The following is a 12,807-nucleotide window of genomic DNA, read 5'->3' on the forward strand; positions in this document are numbered from 1 at the left end:
CTCAGGCCCCCCGCCCCGCCCCGGGCCCGCTCCTCCGTGCCGGCCGCTGTCGGCCCCGTGTCCTCCCCGTCGGGCCGGCATGAGGTCCGTGCGAGAGGGGCCTGCCTGCGGGGCTGGCTGTGCAGCTTCAGCGGGTCCGCAGGGCCCTGGTCCAGCCTCCAAGGGCGGGTGGCCCATGAACTGGCATCTCCACACCACAAAGGTCTGTCAGGTAAAATGGTAAAAAATGGAGAGTGGATTTGCAGGGGATTTTGCTACTGTTTGTTTCCCTTGCCGTGGCTGCAGAGCGGTTCCCCCAGAAGCCCTTGTCATGCCGCAGGCGAGACGCAGACGGGCCGAGGCAGCTGGTCTCTGCAGCCTCGGGGTCTCCAGCAGGAGCACCTGCAGGCCGGCGGCTGGTTCGGGCTGAGCCTCAGTGTCCCCACGTGGGGGCGGCCTCAGGCGGCCTCTGTGCGGGCTGTGTGGGCTTCCTCACGGCCTGGTGGCAGCTGCCCTGACAAGGACCCGCTGGAAGCCGTCTCCCGTTGGGACCGGCCGACCCGAGGCCCTTTCTGTGGACAAGGCTGTCTCCGCCTCAGGATGGCCGGACGCGGGGAGCTGTGGCAGGCCCCACATGGGGGTGTCGGGGGCAGGGGCGTGTGCCCGCCAGCAGCCCTGCCCCCCCACCCCGGCAGCGGGCTGGCCTGGGGGGGCCGGGCCGCTCCCGAGTGCACTCTCTGCGCCGCGAACCCCCTGGGCTCCCGCGGGCAGGCTCCCCTGCTGCTCCCGTGATCTCCGCGGCGTTCAGTATGCGGAGGAAGGGCGCCCCACGGAGGAAGCCAAGCGTCTCTGCGGTCTGAAGGACGGTGTCCTGGGCTCACATGGGAACCCCTGGAAAAGAACCAACTGCGGGGCTCTGGCTAGTGCTACCGACCGAAGATGTGGCGCAGACGAGCAGAGTGGCGGCGCTGGTGTGCGTCAGTCCGGGCCCGGCCTCTCGGGGCCGCCCGTGTTGACGAGCAGGGGTGGGCGCGGCGGGCAGGCTCCACCCCCGGCGGCCGTCACGCGGCGCCCCCGCCCACAGGTGAAGCAGCGCGTGTCCATCTCTGTGGGCCCTGGCCACCTGTCCATGGCGGAAAGGTTTCTGTAACGGAAATAGTAGCTTACGCTCAGTCCCTGACGTGCGGAGCTCCCCGCCTAAAGGGACGCTGGTGGCTGTCCCGTGGGGGAAGCGTCTCGCACGGGGCTCCTGCGTCTGAGCCCCGAGTCTCTTCTGGGTTGGTGCAGAGTGGGTCCTGCTCAGTTGTCATCAAGGGGAAAAAGAAGTGGGTGTGTGTGTGTCTTTAGAACTAAGAAGAACACTGGTTTTGCCGAGATTATTTCATCAAAACTTTATTGATTTAGGTGGTTGGGGGAAGGTCTGAGTTGATTAAGAGTCAAGGAAAATTAGCAAAAACGTTTTTAGAGGTCTTCCACATTGACGTCTGTTTCCTTCGTTTGTAATGATGTGTTGAGCCCAGGATGGGCCGTAGCTCTGGCATTTAAACTCGTGCCAGAACGCGAGAAAGGGTTTAGGGGGCAGTTCCCGCTGTGGGGGCGCCGCCAGGGGGCCTGGAGGGGCACTGCACGGGCCAGAGAAGGCAGCTCGAGAGAAGGCGGAGCCGCCGGCAGGCGTGGCACTGCCGCGGGCCTGCGGGGCTGGTGCTCACAGAGCTGGAGGAGGCCACGGTTGCCCCCGAGCAAGGCAGCGGGGCGAGCGGGTGGGTTTGGATGCTGACGCCCGCCATGCGAAATAGGCTGGAGCCCACGGGCGGGGAGGGACTTGCTGGCAAGCGGTGAGAGGCGGCGGTGTGGCCAGGTGGCGGCAGAGAGGGCGGCACCGACCGGGGACACCTGTGGAGACCAGGGGTGGGCACTGGAGCCCAGGGTGCGCCTGCCTCGCCCTGTGGGAGCCGCACAGCTAGTTTGGGGTGGGGGGTGCGCACACGCCGTGCAAGCCTCACTGAGCGCCGGGCCCCCTTCACGCACCACACGCATGTGCGTGGCCTGTTCTCCGGGAGTCCCACTGAGGGTGCGGTGTGGGGCGGTGTTCGGAGGCGGGCAGACGGCCGTGTGTGCTAGGAGTGTTTTTTACATTCTCTCGTCTGCCGCCATGAGAATTAGAACTCTTAAGTAGCAGGTTAGTAAAAATGTATAGTTTACAGCTATACATACTCTGTTATTTCTACTGTAAAAACTGGAAGAGGAAATGCAAAAATGGAACTGGTTGCCGCACGAGAGTCGGCAGAACTCAGGTCAGTCCCGTCCGCCTGCATGTGCAGCGGCGGGCGGTGGCTTGCCAGTGGTGAAACGTTCACTCTCCTCAAAACTTCGCACGCAGGGTTGACCGGGCTGGCAAGAGCTACACGGGGGTCCTCTGTGGCCTGGGGTGGAACCCAGCCACAGGGGCCCCCGTCCTGCCGGAGCACGACATCGAGCTCGCGTTCGACGTTCAGTTCAGCGTGGAGGACATCGTCGAGGTGAGGCCGACGGGCCCTGTTCTGCGCGGGCGCCACCTGGCCACCCGTCTGACCTCGCGCGGCGACGTTCCCCGGGGCCCCCGCGCCGCTGCCCTCCCCGAGCGGAGCTGCCTCTGCCTTCCGGGCCCGGCGAGCTCTCCTGGGCGATGGGCCAGGCCCTGGGGCGGGCAGCTGTGCATTCTGCCAGCTCAATCGGGCCGGGGCCAGGTCCTGCCCCGCCGACCCCGGGGCAGAGCACAGCTGGGCTGGCCGAGCTGACCAGGCTGTCCTGCAGCCCGAGGCCTGCGCTTCGGGGGAGGGGGCTCAGAAGCTGCAGCAGGTGGACCGGTGACTTCACAGCTTTTGAGCCTGACAGTGAGAAGTTGGGGCCCCTGCTTTGTGTGCTACTCTCCTTCAATTTCATTGTTCTCGTGATTCTGTCCCATTGCATTTTCAATAGCGGCGTGTAGCCGGCCCCTCACGCGGACAGGCTGTGCCCCAGGGCTCGTCCGCCGCTGTCCTCCGCGAGGTCCTTGGAGTGGTCGAGGCAGCGCCTGGCACGGAGGGAGGGGCTGCAGCGCTGTGCCAGGCCTCTGCATCGTGTGCTGCTGATTTAGCTCAGCTCCTTCCGCGTGGAGAGCTTTAGGCTGAAAAATAACTCCTTGGATAATAGACCAAATTGTGAAACGTAAACTACAAAACTTCCAGAAGCAAGTAGAGGAGAAAAATCTGTGCAGCCTTGGATTTGACGAGGCGTCTGTAGATGTAACAACAAAAGCTTGATCTTCTGTGAAAAAATAATTGATGAGTTGGATTTATCAAAATTAAACTTGCTTTGCAAAGGACTGTTAAGAGGATGGAAAAATAAGGTGCACATTAGAAGGTATTTGCAAATCATGTATCTGATAAAGGACTTATACCCGTAACATGTAAAGAACTCTGGAACTTGGTATAAAACAAGCAGCTGAATCAAAATACGGACAGTAGCGAGCAAGCGACGAGATGCTCAATGTCACATGTCGTGGGGAAAAGGCAAGTTCAGACACCGTGGCCCACCTGCACACCCGTGAGCGGCTGAACTACGGACAGCTGCAGCGACCGGCACTGGCACGGCCTGGCACCCAGGAGCTCCATCCTCTGCCACGAGGCCCAGCCCGGCATCTGTCCCTGGGATTGGAAAACTGGCATCTGCGTGAAACCTGTGTGGGGCGGTGAGCCCTCTGTGTGGGGCGGCGGCGCAGGAGGGGCGACCGGGAGGCGCAGGCCACCGAGTGAGGGAAGCCAGGGCCAGGCCTCCTCGCGGTAGGACTCTGCTCACATGGCTTCCTGGCAGAGCTCAGCTCTGGGGACAGATACAGAGCAGTGGTCACGGGGCAGGAGAGTGACCGCTGACACGGCGAAGCAGCCACCTCTGTGGCACCTGGCGGCAGGGGTACGACTCCACGCATTTGTCGAACCCGCAGAGGGTGCCTATTGAAGGAGGGAGACTCAGCGTGTGTGATCAGCACACCCCGCACCCCCACCAGCAACAGCTGCCCTGCGTGTGGACAGCGCCCGGGAAGGACTGGGGGTAGGGTGGCTGCCGCCACCGACACCTGAGGAGCCTGGCGGGGAGCCGGCTGCTCCCAGGCTGCTCTCCGTGTGCCTGCGCTGCACACAGAGCTGGAGGTGGGAGCGAGTGTCTCGCTGGGTCCGTGGGAAGGAAGCTAGAGGGGCCGCTGGGCACGCAGGTGTTCTGGCCGTGCGCGTATTGGCGAGCTCGGGAGGCCTGGAAACAGACACCGAGGGCCAGGGGCAGGCCCAGTGTCCAGGCTGTGGTTTCTGATAGGATTTTTCCAAGGCTCTTGACGTTTGTGGTGAGGCTGGCTGGGCCTGGGCCGGGAGAGTCCAGGATGGGCCTGGCGCGTCTTGTGCCAGAAAGTAAGGATGGGCTCAGAGAGCAGGGAGGCAGCGGGGAGGGCTCTAGCCACAGCGGGGCAAAATAAAACTTAATCCGTACTGGGCTCCAGCTAGAGTAGGGAATGACGTCTGCGTGTCCATGGGGTATAAACGGTGGGAGAAGCAGATGGGAGGCGGAGGCCCAACTCCGTACAGAATCCCAGCAGCACATGCCGGTGCCCCGCCCTGAGGGCGGACTGGACTTGGTGTCCCGTGGGGAGAGGGAGGAGGGTTTCACGGTGGGGGAGCCGGGCAGGCCCCCAGCTCGTGACCCTAATGTGCTGAGCGCGCGCCGCACCTCTGTGGGGTTCTCCCCAGAGCCCGTGACCCCCTCTGAGCATGAGAAGGGCCTCACGCAAACCAGGCTCTGGACCAGGACCCAGGGCAGGACACGAAGCTGCTGGGGCGCGTCCCAGAGCAGAGGAGCCTGGGGGACACGCCGCCAGGGACAGCGCAGGGTCTGCCCTGATGGGACCCTGGGATGGGAAGGGCCCAGGAGAGGAAACGACTGCATCCATCCTGACGCGCCCGTTGGAGCCTGTGCCGTGGGCGCGGGGCGTCCTGCCTGCCTGTCCGACGACTGTCCTCGCCGCTCCCCTGTGGCGCCCGGGCCGGGGGGGCGGCCGGCGAGCCTTGGCGGGGTGCTCCTCGGGCCCCGTGCAGGCGTCAGGCAGCGAGGGGGTGCACGACCCGGGCGGAGCAGTCGAGGCCCCCGCGGCAGGCTAGGCCCTGAGGTTTGAGGCTCAGAAAGGTGCCCGACTGCGAAGTGGGAACCTTTCTTGCAGGTTTTTAATGTTTTCTTTGTTTCTGAAGTTACAATGGTGGTTATCAGTGTCTGGTGGTGTTTCAGTAATTTGCTCAGAGGCCACATTGATGGTGGCCGGGAGCGCCAACACCCCTGAATTGTTTGGATGCGGAGTGACGTGAGGTCACGGTAGAACCACGAGCATGTGTCTGTTGCGTTTGTTGCAGATAAACATTCTCAGGGCCGCTATCAACAAGCTCGTCTGCGACGGACCGAACGGGTCCAGGTACCTCGGGCCGGAAAGAATCGCGCAGCTACAGGACAACGCCCGACAGAAGCTCTTGGGGTGAGTGTGCCGTGCAGGACCTCGCCTCCCACCAGTCCCCTCAGAGCCCCACGGGGGCAGGGCGCCCGGCCAGGCGCCCGCTCACCAGCCAGCCCCTCTGCCCTGCGTGCCCCTCAGCCCCGGACATGGGCTCGTTCTAGGGAAGGGGACAGAGGCACCCTTTCAGAGGGCACGGGCAGGGCCTGGGGAGGCCACTGTGCACACAGGGCCCACGTCAGGGGCTGGGGGGAGAGGCCTGCAGGCTGAGAGCGGCCTCTGTGGAGCCTCCCCAGGGAAGGAGGCCGGGAGCACCTGACCCTCCACCCCCAGTGGGACTCCCGGGGGCCCGGGCAGGTGTCCTGAGGGCAAGGCGCTCAGGGTTGAATCCTTCTAGCAGAATCAGCCCTGGCTGGCGCAGCTCAGGGCACCCAGCGCCAGCCTGCAAACCACAGGTTGCTTGCTAGTTCAGTTCCCAGTCCGGGCACAGGCCTGGGCTGTGGACCAGGTCCCCACTTAGGGGTGTGCGAGAAGTAAACTGATCTGTTTCTCTTCTCTGTTCCTTTCCCTTTCTCTAAAAATAAAATTAAAAAAGAAAAGTGGAACCCTTTAAAAAAATCACAGCAGTATTTTCAGTTACTAATGTTTCTTTAGGGTGGCTTTTGTTTTTTAAAATTGTAGTCTGTTCTGTCAGTTGAAACCAAGAGAGACAATTGTCCCCAGGTGGCACGAAAAGCCGTATGAGTGGAACCAGGTGAGTGAGCAGCGGGGGCGGAGTGAGCAGCTGGCCAGCGGCGCCTGTGGCAGCAGGCCACACGGCACGCGCCACCTGCTCAGCAGGCGGGCGCGGGGGTGTTCCGGGGCGAGTGGGGACGGCACGGGCTGGCTGGCGGGGTGTGGACGGCACGCACTTGTCGCACCCTGTGTGGCCCTGTGGGACTGGATACAGCAGGCGGGGCCCCGGGCCGCCTGTGGCTGTCCCTGCAGTCTGCCGGGCTGCTGTGACTGTGCTCCGTCCCCGGGCGGCTGGGAGGCAGGGGGAGAGCTCTGGCCCCTCTCCCTGTGAGGGCGCGCACCCCCACCCAGGCCCTCCGGCGGCTGCGCTGGCCCTGGCTGCCCTCCCGGTGGCATCCCACCGGGGGCTGGGGCCTCAGCGCATGTGCCTGGGGACGTGGCTCAGCCCAGAGTGGCGTGGACCAGGGCCTGGCCGCGTGGGCCTTCACGCTTCCTCCCTGTGGGGTCGAGAAAACTGAGTAAAATTTGCCTTCAGGGGAAAGACGGGGTGGGGCGGGGGGGGGGCGGGGAGAATGTTAAGCTTTAATTCTAGAGCCAGGGACGCCTTTCCAAGGGAGCCCGCTGGCGGCAGCTCCGCGTCCGTCACTGCTCAGGGAGCGCGTCCGCCCAGCCCCGGGTGGAGGCTGCCCCGCGGTGACAGAGCCCTGGGGGTGTCCCGCAGGCTCCGGTGTTTGAAGCTACGAGCAGAATTGTGTTCGGGGGCTGGTGCTCCAGGAAACCTGGGCGCGGGGAGTACCCTGACGGCGAGGGGGCGGGGCAGCCCGTGGGAGCTGCCAGCCTGTCCCAGCGGCAGGAGCAAGTGCTGGGAGAGCTCTCTAGCCAGTGTTTGGACAGACTTGCATACAGCTTTTTTGTTTTGTCTCTCTCTGCCCTGGTGGTGAGCCTGACGGACCCTCTGTGCCCTAGGTGGACCCGAAGCTGGTCATGGAGCAGGCGGAGCGGGAGGGCGGCTGGGGCAGGAACACCTCCCTCTACCAGCTCCACAGGCTCGTGGTCCTCAGCCCCTAGGGCGCCCACCGCGGCCCTGCCCCGCTCGTGCAGCCCGGCCTGCGTCCCGCCCGCTCGCAGTGGCTGCACCCTGGCTCCTGGCTCTCGGTGGGGGCTGGACGGCCATCCTCCTGTTGGGTGGGGAGGACTGGGGGCTGAGTCTCTTCCAGGACAGGAAGCCACGGCACTGAGCGTGCGGGGCAGCTGGGCCGAGGGCCGCGTGGGCCGGGAGCGCCCCCAGCGCCTGGGGTCCTGCTTGTCCTGGTGGGCGCGCCAGCAGGCCCACTGCCGCACGGCCCCAGCTGCGTGTGGCCAGAACCGTGCGGGATTTCCTCATTCTTTCTTCATGAGGGAAAATGTCTAACTTTGGTAAAACTAAGTTCCGTTTTGTATGCTTTAGGTTTGTACTTGTTTTGATTGTTCACAGTTTGGAAATCAGAGAGATTATCGGGCATCCAGCGTATCTGTTGAGACAATAAAAGCATTCGACTAAGTTCCTGTTTCTGGCCATTTTTAGTCAGGTGACTGGAATGTGTTTTATCCTAAAAATCCCAAACCTATAAAACCGACGAGGAACAGAGGCCTCTTTTTCACAGCTGCCCCTGTCGGAGAGCAGAGCCCGGGGACCGTGGTGGCAGTGGGAGAGGCTGAGCCAGCACATGCCCGGCAGGGGCAGGCGAGGGCCTCGGAGGCCTGTGAGCCAGCGTGTGAGGGAGCACACGCCACATGCGCGCCTTCTGCTGACGCACGGTCCTCTGTGCGGGGCCCCGAGACCAACTCTGGCCGCGGCGCTTCCCTGGGCGGCAGTGGCTGGCAGCCCCCACAGCGGGGCTGGAGCACAGCGAGTGGGCGCACAGGCCCGTCGGTGCAGGCCTGGGGCGGAGGCCTGGGGGGCAGGCGCACACGTCCCGGGGGCTGCGCCGGTAAGGCCGCGCGGCAGGCCGACAGCGGCTGGCCCCTCACACCTTCTGGCCCGTGTGCTGACGTTCCAGACTCCGGGTCCTGCGGGGCCCATGCTGTCCTTCTGAAGAGTTCAGGCACAAGGAGCCCCTTGGGGACGGGCGGGAGCCCTGCCGATGGCCAAGCTCCCCAACACTGGCTGGGGGCCAGCCTCGCGAGCAGGCCCTTCAGCCCAGTGCTGGGCCCGCCGCCTGTGCCCTCTGCGCCACCTCGAAGACCCTCTGCTGTGATGAGGCGCAGTGGCCCCTTGAACAACACACGCTCCGAACACGCAGGCCCGCATGCGTGCAGGTGGTTTCAGCAAATACTGTGCTTGTTTGGCGTCCATGGTTGGCGGCCTGCGGGTGCCGAGGGGCGACTGTGTGGTGCTGCGCACAGCGTGAGCGTCCATGGGCCTCGGGGGCCCATGGGGGCCCATGGGGGCCGGGGGGGTCCTTGGGCCCATCCTCTCCGAGGCGGGGGGTCGGCCAGCTTTCTCGGGAGTCGGGAGCTCGGGCAGGTGTCGGACTGCGAGCGCGGCGTCAGGGTGCCCACGCTGGTCCGCAGGGCTTGGCAAGGCTCCTGGGCACAAGCAGAGAAACGGCCACCGCCGTTCCCCAGCGTGGCGGCCCTGGCCGGGGAGGCGCTCTGTGCGTGGGGACAGACACGTCGGAGGGCGGGCACAGGGCCTGCGCCCGCCTGAGGAGGCGGGTCTTGCCGAGAGGCGCAGCCGGGCCAGGCCACCGTGGAGGTGAGCGCAGTTCCAGCCGGGGTCCTGGCGGGGCTGCCCCTTGGCGTCGGGTAAAGGTGCCTAGAGGTGTGTGTGCACAGGCAGGTGCCCAAGGCCTGGGGGCGTCAGTGCCAGGGCCCTGCTAACGCGGACACGGGCGGCCAGAACAGGTGAACCGACGGGAACAGGGGTGATGGCTGTAGGTAACAACTTCGTTTGGCAGGAGATGCCACAGCCACTCAACAGGTGGGGAAATTCTTGGGACACAGGTGGCAAGGGCTTAACGTGGGCCATACAGAAGCCCTTCCCAGATAAGAGCAGCAGCGAAACAAAAACAGGACGACGAATATGGCTGGGTGGCCCGAAGGAGGACCCATTCACGCGGCCAGGGAACACGCAGACGTCCCAGTTCCCTGGCATGAAAAGAGCCTCGTAGCCGTGTCACTTGTTGCGGGGGTAGGGAGGGGAAATGCTTCCATGTTGCGGGTAAGGTCGCACGTGTTCCAGCTTCTTGGAAACCAGTCTGGCAACATCTGTGAGAGCCGGAAACAGCCCCCTCCCGCCACTCGGCTGTGTGAGGACCGCAGCTTCGGTGCCGCAGCAGGAGGGGCTGCGCCGCCCACCCTGGGGTTAGCCGTCCCTCCGGGAGCAGGGCGGCCGGGGAAGGCGGCGTGGCAGCCGCCGCTGCCCTGCAGGGGCGTCCTCCAGGCACGGCGTCTAGGAGCAGGAAGACACGGGAATGCTGCCTGCTTTTAAAACCATTAATCCCCTTCCCCCCTCACACAGAGCGTGTGTGTGTGTGTGTGTGTGTGTGTGTCGGTGGGATCCAGAGCACAGAGAAAAAAGCATGGGAGGACACACACTCCATGATGACCCCTGTCGCCTGGGTAGAGGCATGGGGCGGGTCTTTTCCTCTTAGACACCTTTCCTGCCGCTTCCCTGGACCACAGACCTGATGGCTGGAGCTTCTGCAGCCGTCGTCAGCCTTGAGGGAAACCACCCCCAAGCAGTGGCAGAATCTGGGTCCTCTCCGCCGCAGTGCCAGCCCGCTAGCCCACCCCCCGGCTGCCTGCTGTCAGATGGACTGCCTTTACGTGAGGGGAATGTCCTTTTCAAAGCCTCCTTTATTTTTGGTCTGTATTACAAGCAGTGAAACATAGTTGCTTTTTGATACAGTATATACTTTCTAAAAAGTTAGAAAGCCCTGGTATAGATCAGTGGATTGAGCGTCAGCCTGCGAACCAAAGGGTTGCCGGTTCGATTCCCGGTCAGGGCCCAGGCCCCCAGGAGGGGGTGCAGAGACAACCACACATCAGTCTTTCTGTCCCCCTCCTCCCCCTCTGTAAAAAAAACCTTACAGAAAAAGTAAAACAACATCAACTGCCTGGAGGACGCACAGCGGTTTCCCGGGCACTCGTGCTTGGCGAAGGGCCCTCCCCGCCGGGAAGGTGCCCCGTCCTGGTCCTGACAGTGAAGACCCAGGCGCCGAGGGGCCCCGGGTGCTCTGGGTCGCGCCCTGCGCGTGCCTCTGTCGGGGTCCCGATCGTAGGACGTGATGGGAGAGGGCATTTTTCAGTGAAACAGGAGGAAATGTCGTGAACGGAAGTGGCGCAGCGTGAAAGGCGGTGGGCCCTGTGTCCGTTGGCGGAACCTCGCCTGAGGGTGAGCTCTGGAAGACCTGGAGTCAGAAGCTGCAGAGCATCTCTTACGTTAGCTCTCCGGCCTGGGTCTCCTTTCAGGAGGAGCTCGCTCTGTAGGCCCTGCGAGCGCCGTGCCGGAGCCGGAGCCGCGTCCTCCTGGTGGGCGGAGAGGTGGCGGCGGCGCCGGCGGCGGGGACACACTGCCACCTAGCCCAGTCCCTCAGAAGTGCAGCCTTTGCCTCCGCCGCAAAACCAGGTTCCCCCCTGTGAGCTTGCAAACGACCAGCCATCGGGAACGCTTTACACAGGAAGAAAAAGGTGGGAAATATGGAGAAGTTTTGACAAAGCAGAACCCCCGATTTTGTACAAACATTTTAATGAAGAATTTGGAGAACTGTTACATAAGTGGTGTCTATATGTTACTGGTAGTTCACGTTTATTCAGGAACGGCTTTTAGTGGACGCGAACCCTGAAAGACATGGGCAGGTCAGGCGGCTCTAAAGGGAAGGCGCTCTTCCCCGTCTCAGGCCGTGCGAGGCCTCCGTTATGCCCGGGGCTGAGTCCCAGCTCCGGGAGCTCCGAGGAGCCCCGCAGGGCGCGGCCGCGGCCGCCTCTGCCCTGGGGCGCCCGACGGCTCTGCAGTTCGCCAGGGCCCCAGCATCTGAGCCTGCGCACGGGGGCGTGTCCCAGCTGCTGCCGAGGTCACGGGAGGGAAGCCTTCCCGCGCCCCCCCGACCCCCGTGGGCTGCGTTTGCCCCCGCCAGGTTTCTGAGCTTCATCCTTGGTCCGCTGTGCTCCTGAAGGGCGCTGCACCTGCCCTCAGTCCGGCCCACAGTGAACGAAGCTGCTCCAAACAAGTCTGCAGACAGACGATTGCCCTTCTCTTGGGTCACAGCCGGACAGGTGGGACCGCTGCGTCCTCAGCCCGGGGCGGTGTAAGTCTGCCCAGAACTGGCCCATTGTCCAAAGTGACTGTGGCGCTTGCGCGCCCTGCTAAGTGGAGCCCCCCGCGGCGGCGCCTGGCCCCGGTGCGGAATGCCAGGCCCTGCCGGCAGAGGCCGCTGCAGCGGGCGTGGCGGCGAGGGGTGAGGCCCCCGTCGCGGCACCTCCCGCGCGCCCCTTGGGTGGCAGCTCTTTGTTTACTCCGGATACAAGTCCTTTGTCGTATCAGTTTTGTGAACACTTTCGTAGTCTGTCTTGCCTATTGAGGAAAACCGCAGAATTTACCGTCTTTAACTTTTTTGTAAGTGTTTTACCACTTTGTTGATTGTGTCCTTTGATGTACAAAACTTTTCAAGTTCGACGTTGTTCCATTTGCTTTAGCTTCTGTCGCCGGTGCTTCGGCGTCACACCCAGTAACGCATCGCCAAGTCCGCGCCCCGAGAGGCGGTTGTGGCAGCGCTGCCCACGAACAGGTGCGGTCGGAGTGGAGCGAGACAGACGGCAGCCCGGCCTCCCGCAGGCCCCAGCGGGGCGCTCAGCGCCCCCACCCCCCCGGGCTCTGGCGGCTCCGTCAGGCTGGCGGCGAGGCTGCCAGGGACGGGGCGGGCAACTGCCGGGGCGGGGGTGTAGCCGGGGGCCGCGGCAGGCACAGAGGGGCCCAGCCGCGACCCCGCGTTCCGGGGCGCCCCGGACCCGGGCGCGGCGCTGAGGTCGGGGAGGGCGGGACCGAACCCCTCCTGACTGTGACCCGGAAAGCCGAGATTCGGACACAAGCCGCCCGCGGTCACGCTCAGGAGGCGGAGGCCTCAGGGGGGGCCGGCCCGCGCGTGCGGGCTGTGCGCCTTCGTCACTGCGGCCCCCGCACCCTCGCTGGGGCTCCTCCGCCCGCGGGAGGGACGCGGCCCGCTGGGCAGCGGAAGGATCGCGCCGCCACCCCAGTGCCGGCGCGGCTCACGGAGAATAAAGTCGGATGCGGGCCGGCGGCTCCGTCCAGAGGCGGCGCCGTGCCCCGGGGCTCCCGCGGCCTGGGCTGCGGGCGTCCGCACTGGGTCCGCCAGCGTCGAACCTGCGCCGCGCGCTCCCCGCGGGCTCTCGCCCCGGGGGTTGGCTCCCTTCGGGGACGGGGCGGCCTGGGGCCTCCGCCCACCCTCGGCCACCCCAAGGGGTGGACACCGGGCCAGGCAACAGCGCGGGCGCCCGGGTCGGAGGGGCACTGGAGCCTCCAGCCCGAGCTACGCCCCAGTGGCTGCCCCGCCCCCGGACAGGACGCCCCGCCCCAGGCCCCCGCCCAC

At 64.6% G+C, this 12,807-nt stretch overlaps 1 protein-coding gene across 1 annotated transcript in view; it reads left to right on the forward strand.

The window, feature by feature from the left end:
• TDRD9 (tudor domain containing 9) overlaps nt 1-7,285 on the forward strand; it is a 61,279-nt gene extending 53,994 nt beyond the window's left edge. Inside the window, 4 exon segments of the mRNA XM_054567683.1 lie at nt 2,360-2,498; nt 5,388-5,506; nt 6,164-6,236; nt 7,184-7,285. Of these exon segments, the coding sequence (XP_054423658.1) occupies nt 2,360-2,498; nt 5,388-5,506; nt 6,164-6,236; nt 7,184-7,285 (433 nt within the window).
• The last annotated feature ends 5,522 nt before the right edge of the window (nt 7,286-12,807 follow it).

Source organism: Pteronotus mesoamericanus, unplaced genomic scaffold, assembly GCF_021234165.1.
Source record: "Pteronotus mesoamericanus isolate MK-2021 breed Mesoamerican mustached bat unplaced genomic scaffold, CSHL_Meso_final contig_192, whole genome shotgun sequence".
NCBI classification, from domain to species: domain Eukaryota; kingdom Metazoa; phylum Chordata; class Mammalia; order Chiroptera; family Mormoopidae; genus Pteronotus; species Pteronotus mesoamericanus.